The following is a 14,361-nucleotide window of genomic DNA, read 5'->3' as shown; positions in this document are numbered from 1 at the left end:
CCCCCCCCCCCCCCGCCGGCTTGTACCGCGTGACCACAGCAGCCCCTCCGAGCCAGCCGCCCGGCATATCACTGCTGCCGCTGTGGAAAGATGGAGACTAGGTTCCTCTTCCCGCACGTGGTTCGCCCCCCCGCTGGCAGTGGGGGCTGGTGCTGGATTCCAGCACTTCGTGGCAGCTGCTCGGGGCACAGCCTCCTCCACCTTTCTAGTCCTCCCACCCCGCCAGCAGGGTTTTCCCAAGACACGGCCTTGCCGGAGACGCCCTCGGTGCCAGCCCGAGAGCGGTGGCCACAGCGTCTCCGCTTGCGCTCATGGCCTCTGCCAGAAAAACATGGCGCCAGAGATATCAACACAGCTAATGTACAAGTTCACTGTGATATTTCCTTCCATTTCTCTGAAGACTTTGGAATATTTTCTTTTTCTGTGGGCAGAGAGTGGAGCCGGAGGGGTCAACATAACTGTATCCTGGGCTCTTAGAGACGCTAGGAAGGGATACAGGGTGGTGGTTCAGAGCATGGGTTCAAATCCCAGCTCTGCCCCTTACTAGTTGTGTGATTGTGGGCAAGTCACTTAACCTCTTTGTGCTTCAGGCTCCTCGTGTACATATGGAGGGACAGTCAGAGCCCCAAACAGACAGTAAGCCCCCCACAGATCGTAGCCTTCTGCTCATTCTCACTGGAGAGAAAAGGCATTTGCACCTGGTCCCTGAGCACGAAGGAGTCCATGTTACTGGCTTCCTGCAAGAAATCTAGGCAGTGGAGGGTTGCGTGCATTTGAAGACGTTACGGAAAATGTGGTTTTGCAGATTAGGGATTTCAGAGAGAAGATTGGACGGCTTCCTTACAACCTTCGGACATCTCATTCATTCGTGCACACATCAAAGCCCCTTTCCTCCACCAGTGGGAGGCCCACCTGTGTTGAAGCAAGCAGCTTTATCACCACCTTCCTCACGTTCCCTAAACGCGCCGTGCACACGGTCTCATCCGCAGACTCTTGGCAAACGGGAAAAGCTGTCCTGTGTTTCACATGGCTGGCGGCGGGGAGGCCAACGGAGCAAATGGAATGTGCGAGGCTTCTAAATGTCACGCCTGTGGACCGTGCTGGCAGGCCCATGCAGCGCCCCACAGTAAACCTGTCACAGATGCCTTGGGTCGCTGGATCCTTTCTTTCTCATCACTGCCTTCTGGGGCCTTGTGTTCTCTCACCAGCAAAGACTGGAACGTTCAGCCCCAAAACATGCCAGGAGCTCGTTCTTTTGTCCTTTTGTTTGTTTGTTTTTAAGCAACCATACAGCTTGGATAAGGGACATGTGTCACAAGGGGGTGCCACCCCAAAACGCCGTCTCCAGAGCAGCCACCCCCCCGCATGCTCGAAGACTGGGAGATTAGTTCTCTCCTGCCCCGTCGCGGACGCCCTGAGGGACTGCTCAGGGTCCAGAGCTTTCTGTCTGGGCTGCGCCTGCTCCATGTGCCAGGCCTCCAGCACGCCTCGAACCCTATAATCTGTCGCGGCAGAGGAGGTGAAGCCAGGACACCCCTCTCCTGTGGGACATGACCTTGTTCGGAGGCCACTGTGGGGAGATCCCACACGTCTGAGTCGTCAGCACGACCCTCCACTGTCATAGTGGAGGGTAGGAACCCTCGTGGTAGGAACCCTCACCCCACCCCGCCCTCAAGAGGCAGAAGTACCCCTGCCCGTCCTCTTCCCCTCTCTCCCCTGCCCCTCCCCTCCACCCTGCTGAGTCAGGGGCCGGAGCAGCTGCTGGGAGACCAGGAGGGACCCAGCCGCCCTGCATCTCCTGGCCACTCCTTGACGGTCGAGGCCAAGGAACATGGAGCCAGGTGACAGGGCTGTGCTCAGGGAAACACGAGCAGACAAGGTGCCTGCTCTCATGGAGCTCGTAGGAGCCAGAGGAAACCACCAGCAGACAGATAGCAGTCATTTCAGCTAGTGCTGGATGGCATGGGCCAGGGTGGGACTGAAGGCCAGGGCCATGGCAGATGGGGTGGCCCGGAAGGCCTCTCTAGAGAAGTGACATGGGGGTGGAGGTCTGCAAAGGTCAGGGAGAAAAGTGTCTTAAGCTTAAGGAATAGCAGGTGCAAAGGCCCTGAGAGTGACTGAGTTTCTTCCCCTCCTGTCAGGACCACTAAGCTGCTAACCGGTCCCTGCTCCAGGCTCCCTGTCTTCCAGCCTCTTCTCCACCCCGTGGGCAGAGAGCTATTTTAAAAATGGAACTGCTCTGCTCACAATCACCCCGGGGTTCCCAGTCCTTGGGTGCTAATGCCTCAAATCTTGTAGTTGGGCTGTAAGGCCCTGCCTGATCTGCCCCCTTCCCATTGCTCAATTTTTAGCGTAGCTCCGTCATCACTTGTTCAAGGAAGCCTTCCCTGGCCGGCGCCTTCCTCTCCGAGTTGCTGATGGAAAACCCATAGATGGCTGCTGTCATCCAAACACTTTCCAGGTTTCTATCACCTGAATATGTGGCAGGTGCAGGGGACATGGGCCTCTAGTTTGCAGGAGGCGACGTTGATGCTTGATGAGGTGAAGCCCCGGGCTGAGCCCCTTACAGAGCTGGTTGCTAGCATCCCGAGCTAACATTCTTTCGGCCACCTTCGAGTAACCATGATGGCTCCCAACAGAGATCCAGTGGCTTTCCAAGTGGCCCTCTTGAAAACTGTCCCCTCTGACCTCCAAACCACTTGGTGGAGATGCCCACTTTCATCACTGGTCCCCACATGCTGGGCCTGTGGTGGGGAGGAGGTGAGCCGTGTGCAGACAGCATGGACGCAGGGCCTTTCCCCACCTTAGAGATCGTGTGACTCAACCTCCCAGAGCCTCATCTCCCCCCTCCCCCAGGGCTCGGGTCCATGGACCCCCCATTGTCCACCCCACACTGCCTGTCTCGTCTTACCCAACTAACACCTCCCCTCCATCACCACCTTGCAGGGTCCTTGGTCACGCTGGAGCCACGAGTGGGTCCCAGCCCGCCCCATCTGCCCCACCTCCGTCCTCCCACCTCTACCCTCCTCCCTTCCCCACCGCCCAGCCCAGCTCCACGACTCACCACGACTCAGCCCTTTGCCGAACTGCTAGTTACTTCTCACATGTGAAGCAGAGTGCGTGGAGGCCGATGCCCAGACACACGGATACTCACCCCTGCGCGAGACTGAGAGATCCCCGGGGACCAGGCCGCACCCCACGAAGACTGACACAGGAACAGCACTAAGGAGTAGCGATGGTAGCTCCCCTTGTAGTTGATTTTTTGGATGCCCCGTCCCCCCCCACAGCTTCCAAACCAGAGGGCAGGGTCTGCCGTGCACACTTGCGTAGCCCCCGGGGTGCCAAGCCCATGGCGGCTGCTCCGGAGCTGTGACGGACCGGCCCCTTGTCCTGCAGGCTCACACCTTCCTCCCCAATGAGGCTTTGAGGAGAGGACCCATCGGCGTTCAGTCCCCGGGCTGCGTGCGGCTCGAAGGCCTTGCTTGGGGAGGCACCGTGGCTTCCAAGATAAATTCCCACGAGAAGACCCGAGGCCCGGCCGTGAGCTTATCAGTCGTAAGAATTGTCATTCATCGTTCTTGTAAGCGCCCTATGATGTATTGATGCGTGTATCTGGTTTTCTGTCTCCCCCACTAGAATGGAGGCTCCGGGAAAGCAGGGACCCGAGCACATCTATGCAGTTGCTGACAATGAGCAGGAAATGTCCCAGGCGCAGGTGGTCTCTTGTGTTCCACGGGGTCAGTTTGCCAAGTTAGGAGAGACTGCAGGGGACCGGGCTCTTAGAGCCTCGAGAAGAAAGTTCCATTGGGATGAGGAGCCCGCCTGGCCCTCTGGATCTCCAGAGCTGGGTCCCGGGACTGGTCAGCCGAGGGTCCTTTTCAGAGGAGACACAGCCGCCTGGACCCCAGCCTGGCTGCCGCCCGCCCCGCACAGCCCCGGGCACCAAGGACAAGCGCGTCCTCACAGCCGGGTGTGGCGGGAATGCACTGGGAGAGGAACGGGATGGGCCGCCCTTGGGCCCAGTCTTTGAGAAGCTGCTGGTTTCCTTGTGAGTCTCCGTCGCCCGGGACAGCGAGAGCGCAGGCTGTATTCCTGCTAGCAGAAGTCACGTGCCTCTCTGGACTCCGCTGTCCCATCAACACAACAGGGGCACTGAGCAGAGCTACTTTCCGAGCTCTGGTCCGAGCGTGGGGGGTCAGGTGGTGGAGCGTGGCCTCCAGGAACACGGTGGCATCCGGACCCTGGACGGAGGGACGGCATTCCGGGTCACAGCCATCATTTCCCTTTGGACGAGTTGCTCGAGTGACCCGCCTCAGCCGTTGTGACAACTCTCGCGCTACGGGAGCCTGGACAGATCTAGTTTCTGAATCTCGCTCCCTTTTCCCACCAGCTGTCTTGTTTTCCGGGCTACCTTTCCTCCGATGCAGTCGTCCTCGCTCTGGGTAGCACGTCGGAGCTGTCTGGAAGCTTCACGGATCACAGACGCCCAGGCCGCACCTGGCCAGGTGGGTCTGTTGGTCCGGGGTCCCGCAGGGGCGCTTGGTTGATAAAAGCCACTCAGGTGACTCCCTGTGCGGCCAGACTCCAGGGCCACAGCCCCTCACCCCCACTCCGCGCAGCTGCCGCCGTGATCCTTCCAAAACAGCCCGAGCCTCTCCCGGCTCTGCCGCCAAAGACCGAAGTGTCCACGTCTCACTCCGGTGGTCAGACTCCTTGACGGTACTTCCCCACGTGGGCTCAACTGCGTCCCCCACCCCCAGATTGACATGGTGAAGCCCCTTACCCCCAGGACCTCAGAATACGACTGTATTTGGAGACAGACCCTTCATGAGGTCATCAGGGTAAGGTGAGGCTCTTAGGGTGGGCCCCACTCCAATCTGACTGGTGTCCTTACCGAGAAAAGGAGATTTGGACCCAGAGAGTCACCAGGGGACGACTGTGTACTGCGGAAAGGCCATGTGAGGAGAAGATGGCCATGTGTCCGCAAAAGGAGAGAGGCCTCAGAAGAAATCAGCCCTGCGGGTGCCTTGATCTTGGACTTGCCGCCTCCGGAGCTGTGAGACTCCATTTCTCTCGTCTGAGCCCCCCAGTCCCTGGAACGTTGTTACAGCAGCTCTAGCTGTGTACGTCACCTTCCCAGCGAGGCAGGAGGCATGGTGGCCCAGAGCAGTAAGTCCAGGGTAGGACTCCCCCTGCTGTTGTTTAGCCAAGGCTTTGGCAAGTTACTTCTCTGTGCCTCAGCTGCCCTGTCTGTTCAATGGAAGACTAACAGCAGGCCCTACCACACAGGATTGTTGGTGAGGACTCGTGAGTTCCTGCACATGCAGTGCTTGGAAGCGTGGGGCCCGTGGGAGCGTTCAGCGTGACTTTCCTTCGTCCCTGTTACCCCTGCCTCTGCTCCCCCCTCCCTCCCCTGGGTCCGGGGTTCCAGGCACTCTGCTCTGCCTCCCCTTTCCTTGGCCCACTCCCTCTGCTTGGCTCCCTCATGACTTCTTCCCACCCTGACATGTGCCTGATGGAGTCCAAGTCAAATTCCTGCTCCTTTGGAACATATTCCCTGGTCCCTCTCGTCCAAACTACTGCTTCACATTCCAATAAAGATGTGTCTGTTCTTGTAACGCCCCAGTTTGCCTTGTGTACCCAACGGATCTGTTTATGGCCGCTGCTAAGGATCCCTGAGATGCTGCGGGATAGCACACATCGAAAGCGGGAGCTCAGGGGGTGGGCGGCCGGCTCAGCCGGTGGAGCGTGCGACTCTTGACCTCGGGGTTGTGAGTTCGAGCCCCCCATGTGGGCGTGGAGATTACTTAAAAGTAAAATCTAAAAAAAGCCAGGACAAAACCAAACAAAAAAGAAAACAAGAAAGCAGGAGCTCAGGAAGGAGGGACTACAAAGGTGCTAACAGAACCGGGGCCAGGAAGGAGCTAACAAGTGCATACTGCAGGGCTTCTGGCGCCGTGCGAGGGATTCCAGCGTCCGCTAGAAAGCCACGAGTGTTATGCCTTTCGTGACAAAGTTACCAATATTCTTATCAATGGCAAATTATGAAAGAACTGAACCCTGAGAGTAATTTGATTTTTGCCAATTCTCAGTCGTCACGAAACTACCTGGCAGCCCACGTAGACCGGAGCCCCCTTCTTGGGAGAACACTTTATCTGGAAGCCACGTTGGGACTTTTGAAGCTCCTGGGTTACTACCTGGTGTGGCTGAGTGGAAAGCCCCAGAGGGAGCTGCTGAGTCCCCAGGACAGGCTGGACAAGGCGGCCTGGGCTTTGGTGCCATCATGGGCCCTCCCCTACCTCCCCCTACAGGTTTCCATGCGCCCCTCCCCCCAGCTACTCTAGACCCCCATGAAAATCCAGCCTCAGGGACTTCCACTCCGAGGTCTCAGGGGCTGGCAGCTTGCAGTGGTGCCTCTGCAAGGAAGCCGTGCTCGGAGAGCCGGCATCTGGATGGGATGCCGAGCCTCCAGTAGACCAAGGCTCCCCGAGGACAAGGACCCCGCTCGCCTCATTCATCACCAAGTCCCAGCTCCAGGTAGAGCCGCACGGCGGGAACAGACAAGTTCACAGCTGAGAGAATGGGGTGGGGGGGGGGCGGTCAGACATCAGGTGCAGGTGCGCGACTATGTGCTCTGACCAGAGAGACCTCCTTTATGGCACATCCGCTGTGGCCTTCCTATATGACGAGCCATCCCACGTGTGCCATTCTGTTCAAGGGTTGAAGGCAGCCCAAGTAGCTTCATTTTCCCGGGAAAATCCAGTGTAGCCTTGGGGGGTGTGGGCTCACCTGGCAGGAGACACCAGGCTCATGAGGTTCCCGTGTCCTACATTCAGGCCAAGCCTGAAGAAGCCTTCGGGAGAGTTGGGAGCTCCAGCTCCAATGTGTATCCTGGGGAGCGGGGCCACTTAGCCAGAGGATTTGGGTGGGATGTCCCCAGAGACGTTGGTATAGCCTTTCCCTTAAAGATGAAAAACCATTGCCTGCGTTTCCGTATTGCTGAGTGGTACCCAGATTTCTCACGCGGTCCCTCTGGCATTATGACCTATGTAATGTAATGTGCTTCCCACCTGTCCCCTTCCCACTCCCCACCTGGTCTCTATCCCTCATTCCACCTATCCCTTCCCTCTTCCCATCACCTCATCCCCTTCCATTTCCCACCTTATCTCCCAAGTGTCTCTGCGTTTACCTGGGTGCTGGCCCGACACCCCCAAAATAATGGCCCCATCCTCCCTGATACAGACCCTCCCCCCTCCCCCTCCTCCAGGAGCCTTCCTCACTCAGGATGAGGAGCGAAGAGCGTCTACTTCTCTGAGTCCTACGGATTCCAGCATCCTCGCAGCCTACAGGCCCGGGCTCCGTTGCCTGCTATTTTAACTTTAATTTTCATGTCAATTCTCCATCCGGGCTGTGAGTTTCCTTGAGGACAAGGACATGATCTTGCTCATTTCTGTGTCTCTTGGACTTCATAGGAACTTAATAAATATTTATTGACCATCTTATAGTGTATCTTGGCCTGTTCATAATAGGAGCAAAGCCTGCTTATTTGCTTTGCTCAGTGGCCAGCTTGCCGTGGGGGCTGGTTTGGCTTTTTAAAATTATGGACCTTGTTGGGAAAGGAAGTAGAATGGTTGGGGGTGTGGAGAGGGGTGATTCTCAGGTTTTACCCTGAGTATTTCTGTATCCTTTGAACTGTTTCCATGAAGCCTGTGTTTATGTATTACTTTTGTAATAAAGCAATTTATTTAGACCATGCTTTTCTGGGGAAGACTTTCCCATATTCTCTCCAGTGCCCCAGACTCAAATCCTTCCAAGGGGGTATCACGGCTCTCTCCATTTTGTAAATGTGTCTAACTACACAAAATTACAAGGGACAGCACGTGGATTTGGAATTCTATGTGGGCTCTAATTGGGGATCATTTTTAGCTGCCTGGAGTCACTTGCAATATTATTTCAGCTGTGAGTGGATTATAGTTAGTTATAAGAATCCCTTTATCACGCCGAGATGCCCGTGAAAAGTTATTTGCTGTACTTTATCCTCTCATTTTTCACCGGGAAAGGGAGCCAGCAAACCATGTTTATCCTGGTTCCCAAAGGAGAGAAGGACCATATCCCTCCACCCTTAAAGAAAACTCTTTTATTTGAAATGTCTTTTCCATTTACCCTGCTCTGAATAATGGAGTTTTTAAACTCGTTTGTTTTTCTAAATATTAAATTTTCAAAGAAAGGATATTTTTTAGTTCAAAGTGCCTGTTTCAGGTCTGTAATGGTTCTCTTGGTCTGGCATCCACCCACAAGAATTTTTAAAATAGCATCGTACGGGTCAGTTCAGTAGCTAAAAAGACGATTCAAAGCCAACATTGTTGGCTTACAGTGGTGAGACGAATCTCCCCACAAAATCTTTGCTTTTCATTGCGTGCTGGGTCCTGGAGAGGCCAACTGAGCCCTCCTCTGGTCTCCAGGCAGGCTGATAGGTGGACGACGTGGGATGGCATTTGTTGGGACAAGCAGCCCAGAGTCACACAGCTTCTCTGGGCTCCATCGGCTCTGACATGGGTCTGCCGGGTGGATGGACCAGAAGGCCGGGGCTGCCCAGAGTAGGAAGCTATGCGGGCTCCTCTTGCCCCCCACCCTCCCACGTGCAACAGACCTCCAGTGCACCCCAAACTGGCCCCACCACCTGGGATTCTTGGACCTACGGCCTCAGTCCGCCCTAGCCCTGCTGTTGCTGTTGCTTGGCTCTGAGCTTCTTCAAAACCAGACCACGTAAAACTTGAAGACTCAGGAGAACTTCTGAAATCCAAAGCAAGCCGTTTCCTGTTATGTTTCTTCCTGGATCCTCATTTCCGATTCCTCAGGGATTCCAAATGTGCCTGCTGGTCCCTTGCACCACCGGCGCTGCGGCGGGTAGCCCTGGTCCGGTTGTCAGTTTCCAGTAACGCCAGTGTTTCTCAGTGGGGGGCTCCTGCCATCGGGGCAGGCAATTCCCTGTCCTGTATGTTGCAGGGCGTCTAGCAGCCCTGGTCCAGCCCCACCCAATCCCAGCCATCCCCTCCGGTGTCCTTAGGACAACCAAGAATGGCACTCTCAGCCTGGGGGTGGGGGTGAATGCAGTCCCAGCCTCAACTTGGCGGGGGTCAGGACCACCTTCAGCCTGTGGGGGGCGTCAGTACCACCCTCAGCCTGCTGGGTGGGAGGGGTGTCCCACCTTCAGCCTGTGGGGAGAAGTACCACCCCCCGCTGAGGACCCCAAGGTTCTCAGCTGTGTGCTCTGGCGGGCAGGCTTTGCTCCTCTTCCATGGCGAATCCTCAGCACCCACCAGCTAGTGCCCAATTCACCATAGGACCTCAGTCAATATTTGTCGAATGAGTGAATGAGGTTCCCGAACGAGCTTCAGGAGGGCCTGTGAACCTTATAAAATTGTCTGCCAAATGTGTGTGTATGTTGCGTGTGTCGTACACATGGGTTTTCTGGGCTCAGAGTGTACAGCATCCATGATATCTTCCAAGGGAAGCTGTGACCTAAGGGGATGTTCAGAAGACTGAGCCAGCCGGGGTCCAGAGCCTGATGTTTGTATCCCGGCAAACCGCGCTACCCAGGGTTTGTGGGATGAGTCTTAGAACTGCAGCTCTAAACAATATTCGAATATCCCCGCAGAAAGGAATGTCCTGAAAATTCGAGGGGAGACTCTGCTCCGCGAGAGCTCATCCAAGTCCCTGCCACGCAAGGACGGCTTTCTGCCCCGTAAGGAGAAATGGCCTCACCCCTGGGCTCCTTGACTCACTCACAGGAAGGTTGGGTGAGAACAGGGCACACAGGAGATGTTCCCTCCCAAACTGAAGAGTGGTTCCCAGGTGGCTTTGCTCATGAAAGCCAAAGACATTGGCGGCATCACGCTGCTTCCTAGAAGCCAAAGCTCGCACGGTGGCTGGGCAGAGGCTGGCCGCAGGGAACAGAGTGGGCCATTGGGACTTGCTTCCTTCCCGAGAGTTCATGGTTGAAGCAGTTGTTTTAATAAAGCACAGCCAACGCCCAAGCCACAAAGAACAGCTGGGCCGGGCGGGGGGCTGAGCAGAGGGTCCAGGTTCCAGATTCATTTGCAGACCCGCCCAGTGGCGGATGCTCCACTTGTGGCCCCCTGGAATGACAGCTTGGCCACGCTGTGGTGGCTTTCAGGGAAGTCTTAGACGGATGGGCGTGGAGGGTATTAACATAAGGATGGCTCATCCCTGCTGCTTTCCCAGCATCCATCTGCCTGCCCATCCTGGAATTGTCCTGTTCCAGGAAGAGAAGCTGCGGCATTCTAGAAAGGGCCTTCAGCCAGGGGAGGGGACAAGACTGAGCTGTGGAAGCACCCAGCCTTGGAGTTAATCTCTGGCACAGTAAAACCTTTGCTAAGAAGTCAGTGATATCATTCGCCCCGGAGGGATCATTCTATTTGCAGAAGCTTCCAGCATATTGACTGGGTCATGAGCCCAAATAACTACCGAGGGGGGAGATGGAAACTCTGAGAAACCCCTGACGGTCTAGAGCAAGATTCCCAAGTTTTAGTTTGCCTAAAAAAATCATCTGGAGAGCTTGTTGCGTCGGATTCCAGGGCCCCAACTCCAGGTCGTCCATTCCGCAAGAGCCTGGTGATTCGGTTTCTAACGAGGTCCCTGGCGCTGCCTGCTTCCAGGGCTGGTGTGGGGACTCTGAGAACCACGGGCGGCCGGGTTTTCACATCGTGCTCCATCGCGCCCCCTTGTGGGGAGATGGTACGAGAACAGCAAGTGAATGGGACTCCGTGCTCTCACTCCCTCTCATGTCCAGGCCACCTCTCAGTCTATTTGACAAATCTGTTTTTTTGTGATTACACGAAGAACCCCTCATAAAAAGGAGAGGAGAGCCTACTGGCCTGGATAGGGGGGTCCAGGCCTGTATGAGGGGAGCCCCCGAGAACGGAGCTTCCCACCCTTCATCCCAGTGTGCCTGTGTCATGAAGCAGCTTCTGCTGATAACCTGAGAACATTTGATGCAAACAAAACCCGAAATGACCAGCTAGGTGAGCAGAGGCAAGGGCAGACCCATCTCCTGTGTGTGCCCCCTGTAGGGTCAGCAGAGCCCATTCCCTCGGGCACCTGGGGCCACAGTGGTGCTCATCTGCCTGCCGCTGGAGGGGTTTCCCTGTGTGTCTGCAGGCTTGATGCTCAGCCCTACGGGTGCAGGGCCGCAACCTGGCTCAGAGTTTGCGAGGCGCTGTCCGAATGCACTCCACACCTACCCGCCCTGTCCCCAGGCCCGTGAGGAGCCTCAGCACAGCCACTTCATTCTCCAAAATCCAACCTCGGGATAACCCGAGGCCCTCCTATAGCTTGGCCCCAACAGTAGCAGTTTCTGGGGTACAGCCCAGTTTCTGGTGTCAAAGTGTTGGGTTCGACTCTTGGCTCCCGCCCCCGCCCGGCTGAGGCCTCTTGGGTGAGTGAACCTGTCTGTAAAATGGTGATGATTATAGTATCTCTGTGAGCCTTAAGCACAGCTCCTTGGACAGCGCCTGGCATGGTGTCAGCCCCAGGACATATCGGCCAATTGCTGCTTAGTGTTCTCTCGAACACTAAGTTATTTTAGCAGTTTGGAGGAAGCAGGAGCCTGCCGCTTGTATGAGTTTGCTGGGGCTGCTGTAACAAGTGGCCACAAACTGGGTGGCTTACAACAACGGAAATTTATGTTCTCAGTTTTGGAGAGAAGTCCAAAATCAAGGTGCTGGCAGAGCCCTGTTCCTTGGGAGGATTTAGGGGTGATTTTTTCCCATGTGTTTCTCATAGCTTCTAATGGCTGCCAGCACCCTTGATGTTCCTTGGCTGGTAGATGCTTCACCCCAGTCCTTGCCTGTGTCGCCACATGGCCTTCTTTCTGTCTGTCTCTGTATGTCTTCTTCTTCTTTTGTAAAGATTTTATTTTATTTTAGAGAGAAAGAGAGCAAGCAGGGGGGAGGGGCAGAAGGAGAGGGAGAGAGAATTTTAAGCAGATTCTGCGCTGAGCACGGAGGCTGAGGTGGGGCTCGATCTCACCACCCTGAGATCATGACCTGAGCCGAAACCAGCTTAACCGACTGAGCCACCCAGGTGCCCCTGGATATCTTCTTATAAGGACACCAGTCATATTGGATTAGGGCCCACCTTAATTGAGTATGACTTCATCCTAATTTGATTATATCTGCAGAAACGCTATTTCCAAATAAGGTCACATTCACAGGTACCGAGGGTAAGGACTTGCATGTGTATTTTTAAGGGACACAATTCAACCCCTACCACTGCCCAGCTAGAGTGAGAGCACAGGGGCCAGCAGGCACGAGGCCCTGGGGCTCTTTACTGCGAAGCTGTATGGTCCTCCCTAGACTTGGACTGAAACATCCCACTGGTTGTGTTTTCCAGGGTGTTCAGACTTACACCTCTTGGATATGTTGACCCCAACCGAGAGAAAGCGACAAGGATACATCCATGAACTCATTGTCACAGAGGAGAACTACGTCAATGACCTCCAGCTGGTCACAGAGGTAACGGCAGTGGTGGGTGCTGGGTGTGCCGGGGGGCACGGGCAGAGGGTGGAGAGGAGGAGGGGCTCTGTGAAGGAGGACAGCACCCTGATTCTCAGCCTGAGAAATTTTCTGACGTGTGGGGAGCATCTGGATGATAAATCACATGGGAGATTCATACCCAAGAGAAGACGGCTCGACTCCCACCCATGGCCCTCTGAATCATCCCTATAGAGGGACAGAGATGGCTCATGCCAAGGGATGAATGAGTCCGAGAGGAGGTGTATGGAAGGAGACACATGAGAGTCTAGACTCTACTCAGAGAAGCAGTGGCTCAGCCACCAACTAGTTGATGCCATAGAGCAGGTCCCATGGTCTCCCGGCCCTCAGGGTTGCCATCTGAAAATGGCCACCAATCTGGCCGATATCTCAAGTTATTCCTAGCGGTCCATATTACCGCTGAGGAAAATCTGTTGCTGAGGATGAAGATGTTTCCCTGCAGGTCCCCTTGCACTCCCTTGTCCTGGATAACACCTCATTTTGTCTCTCCTCCCAAGTAGTTATCAAAAGGCCTGGGCCACTCGGCCTAGAAGGATGGGGAGATGCAGAGTTGGGAACCCCTGCTTTCCAGGAAGCCTTTTGCCCATACTCATGGGAAGCTGCCATATTGGCAGACAGGGGTTTACAGAGCGGGATGTCAGGGTCACTCTACAGTTTGAAAAGTACTGTGATAGTTTTAAAACTCCTTCTCCGCCCCACCTCGCACCACCTAACAGCTGTGCAACCATCTCCTTGGACAGTCTTTACACCCAGGACAGTCACCGCTCAGATGCCCCATGTTGAATGAGTACGGAAGGCAGGATAGGTTACGGGTCCAGGAGGCCACCATTCATGCCTAGGAAGTGTTAGCACTCACTCAAAAAAGGTGCCCCTTCCTCAAGATGCTTGACTGTCACTAAATGTACAATGTCAGAGGTCTAGGATTTGAGTGTTGTCCCCTTAGACGGGGCACTTCTATGCAGTGGTCAGCATATGCCAGGTTCAACGTCGGCTTAGGAGCTCACAAAGAATAGGGCTCCCAGGGAACAGTGTGAGCCCGGCCACGTTTATGTCGACGATAGGCTGTGTCATCTCTAAAGAACCTTCAGAAGCACACCCTGCCTCCAGTGGTAGATAATGACCCCTTTGGAGGCCGGGTCTCCCCATGGTGGGCTGGGCGGAAAGCTGTGATTTACCATGAGTCACCCAACCACACAGAGCTTGGAGCCTGGGCAGGCTCCTTTCTTTCCCACAGCCCGTCCCTATGCCCAGCCCAGCCCAGGCGGAGCGCCAGAAGCCCCCACTAGGCTCCCTGTTGGAGGGCCGGCTGCCTGCAGCTGCTCCCCTCGGGATGCCCGAGGCTTGTCTAGGCAGCAGATGCTGCAGGCGAGCGTGAAGGAGCCACCCACACCCACAGTGCATCTTTTTTTTTTTTTTTTTAAGATTTTATTTATTTATTTGACAGAGAGCGAGCACAAGTAGGGGGAGCAGCAGGTAGAAGGAAAGGGAGAAGGAGGCTCCTTGCTGAGCATGTGGGGCTCAATCCCAGGACCCTGGGATCATGACCTGAGCCGAAGGCAGACGCTTCACGACTGAGCCACCCAGGCACCCCAACCCACATGCATCTTGAAGCCCCCACTTTTCCCAGCCATGTCCACCCTCCACCATGGGGAAGGAAGAGTATGTGTGACTTTGCCCAGGCCTCTTGGCTTTGTCCTGCTGGAGTTAGGGCCCATCCTCTAGAGTTCAGCTTGGCCTCCCTCGTCAAACAGGGCAGACCTGATGGGGACTGCCCCCCCCCCCCCCC

At 55.5% G+C, this 14,361-nt stretch overlaps 1 protein-coding gene and 1 long non-coding RNA gene across 2 annotated transcripts in view; both read left to right on the top strand.

The window, feature by feature from the left end:
- ITSN1 (intersectin 1) overlaps window positions 1-14,361 on the top strand; it is a 205,336-nt gene that overhangs the window by 164,976 nt on the left and 25,999 nt on the right. Inside the window, exon 30 of the mRNA XM_040621007.1 lies at window positions 12,415-12,536. Within this exon, the coding sequence (XP_040476941.1) occupies window positions 12,415-12,536 (122 nt within the window). The remainder of the gene's footprint in view (window positions 1-12,414; window positions 12,537-14,361) is intronic.
- On the top strand, window positions 1,541-3,536 carry LOC103673120. The gene is made up of 3 exons (XR_571319.2): window positions 1,541-1,645; window positions 2,352-3,238; window positions 3,397-3,536. It is a non-coding gene; the product is annotated as an uncharacterized LOC103673120 (long non-coding RNA).

This window comes from Ursus maritimus, unplaced genomic scaffold (assembly GCF_017311325.1).
Source record: "Ursus maritimus isolate PB19 unplaced genomic scaffold, ASM1731132v1 scaffold_4, whole genome shotgun sequence".
Lineage (NCBI taxonomy): Eukaryota > Metazoa > Chordata > Mammalia > Carnivora > Ursidae > Ursus > Ursus maritimus.
This window is presented reverse-complemented; position numbering and strand designations above follow the sequence as displayed.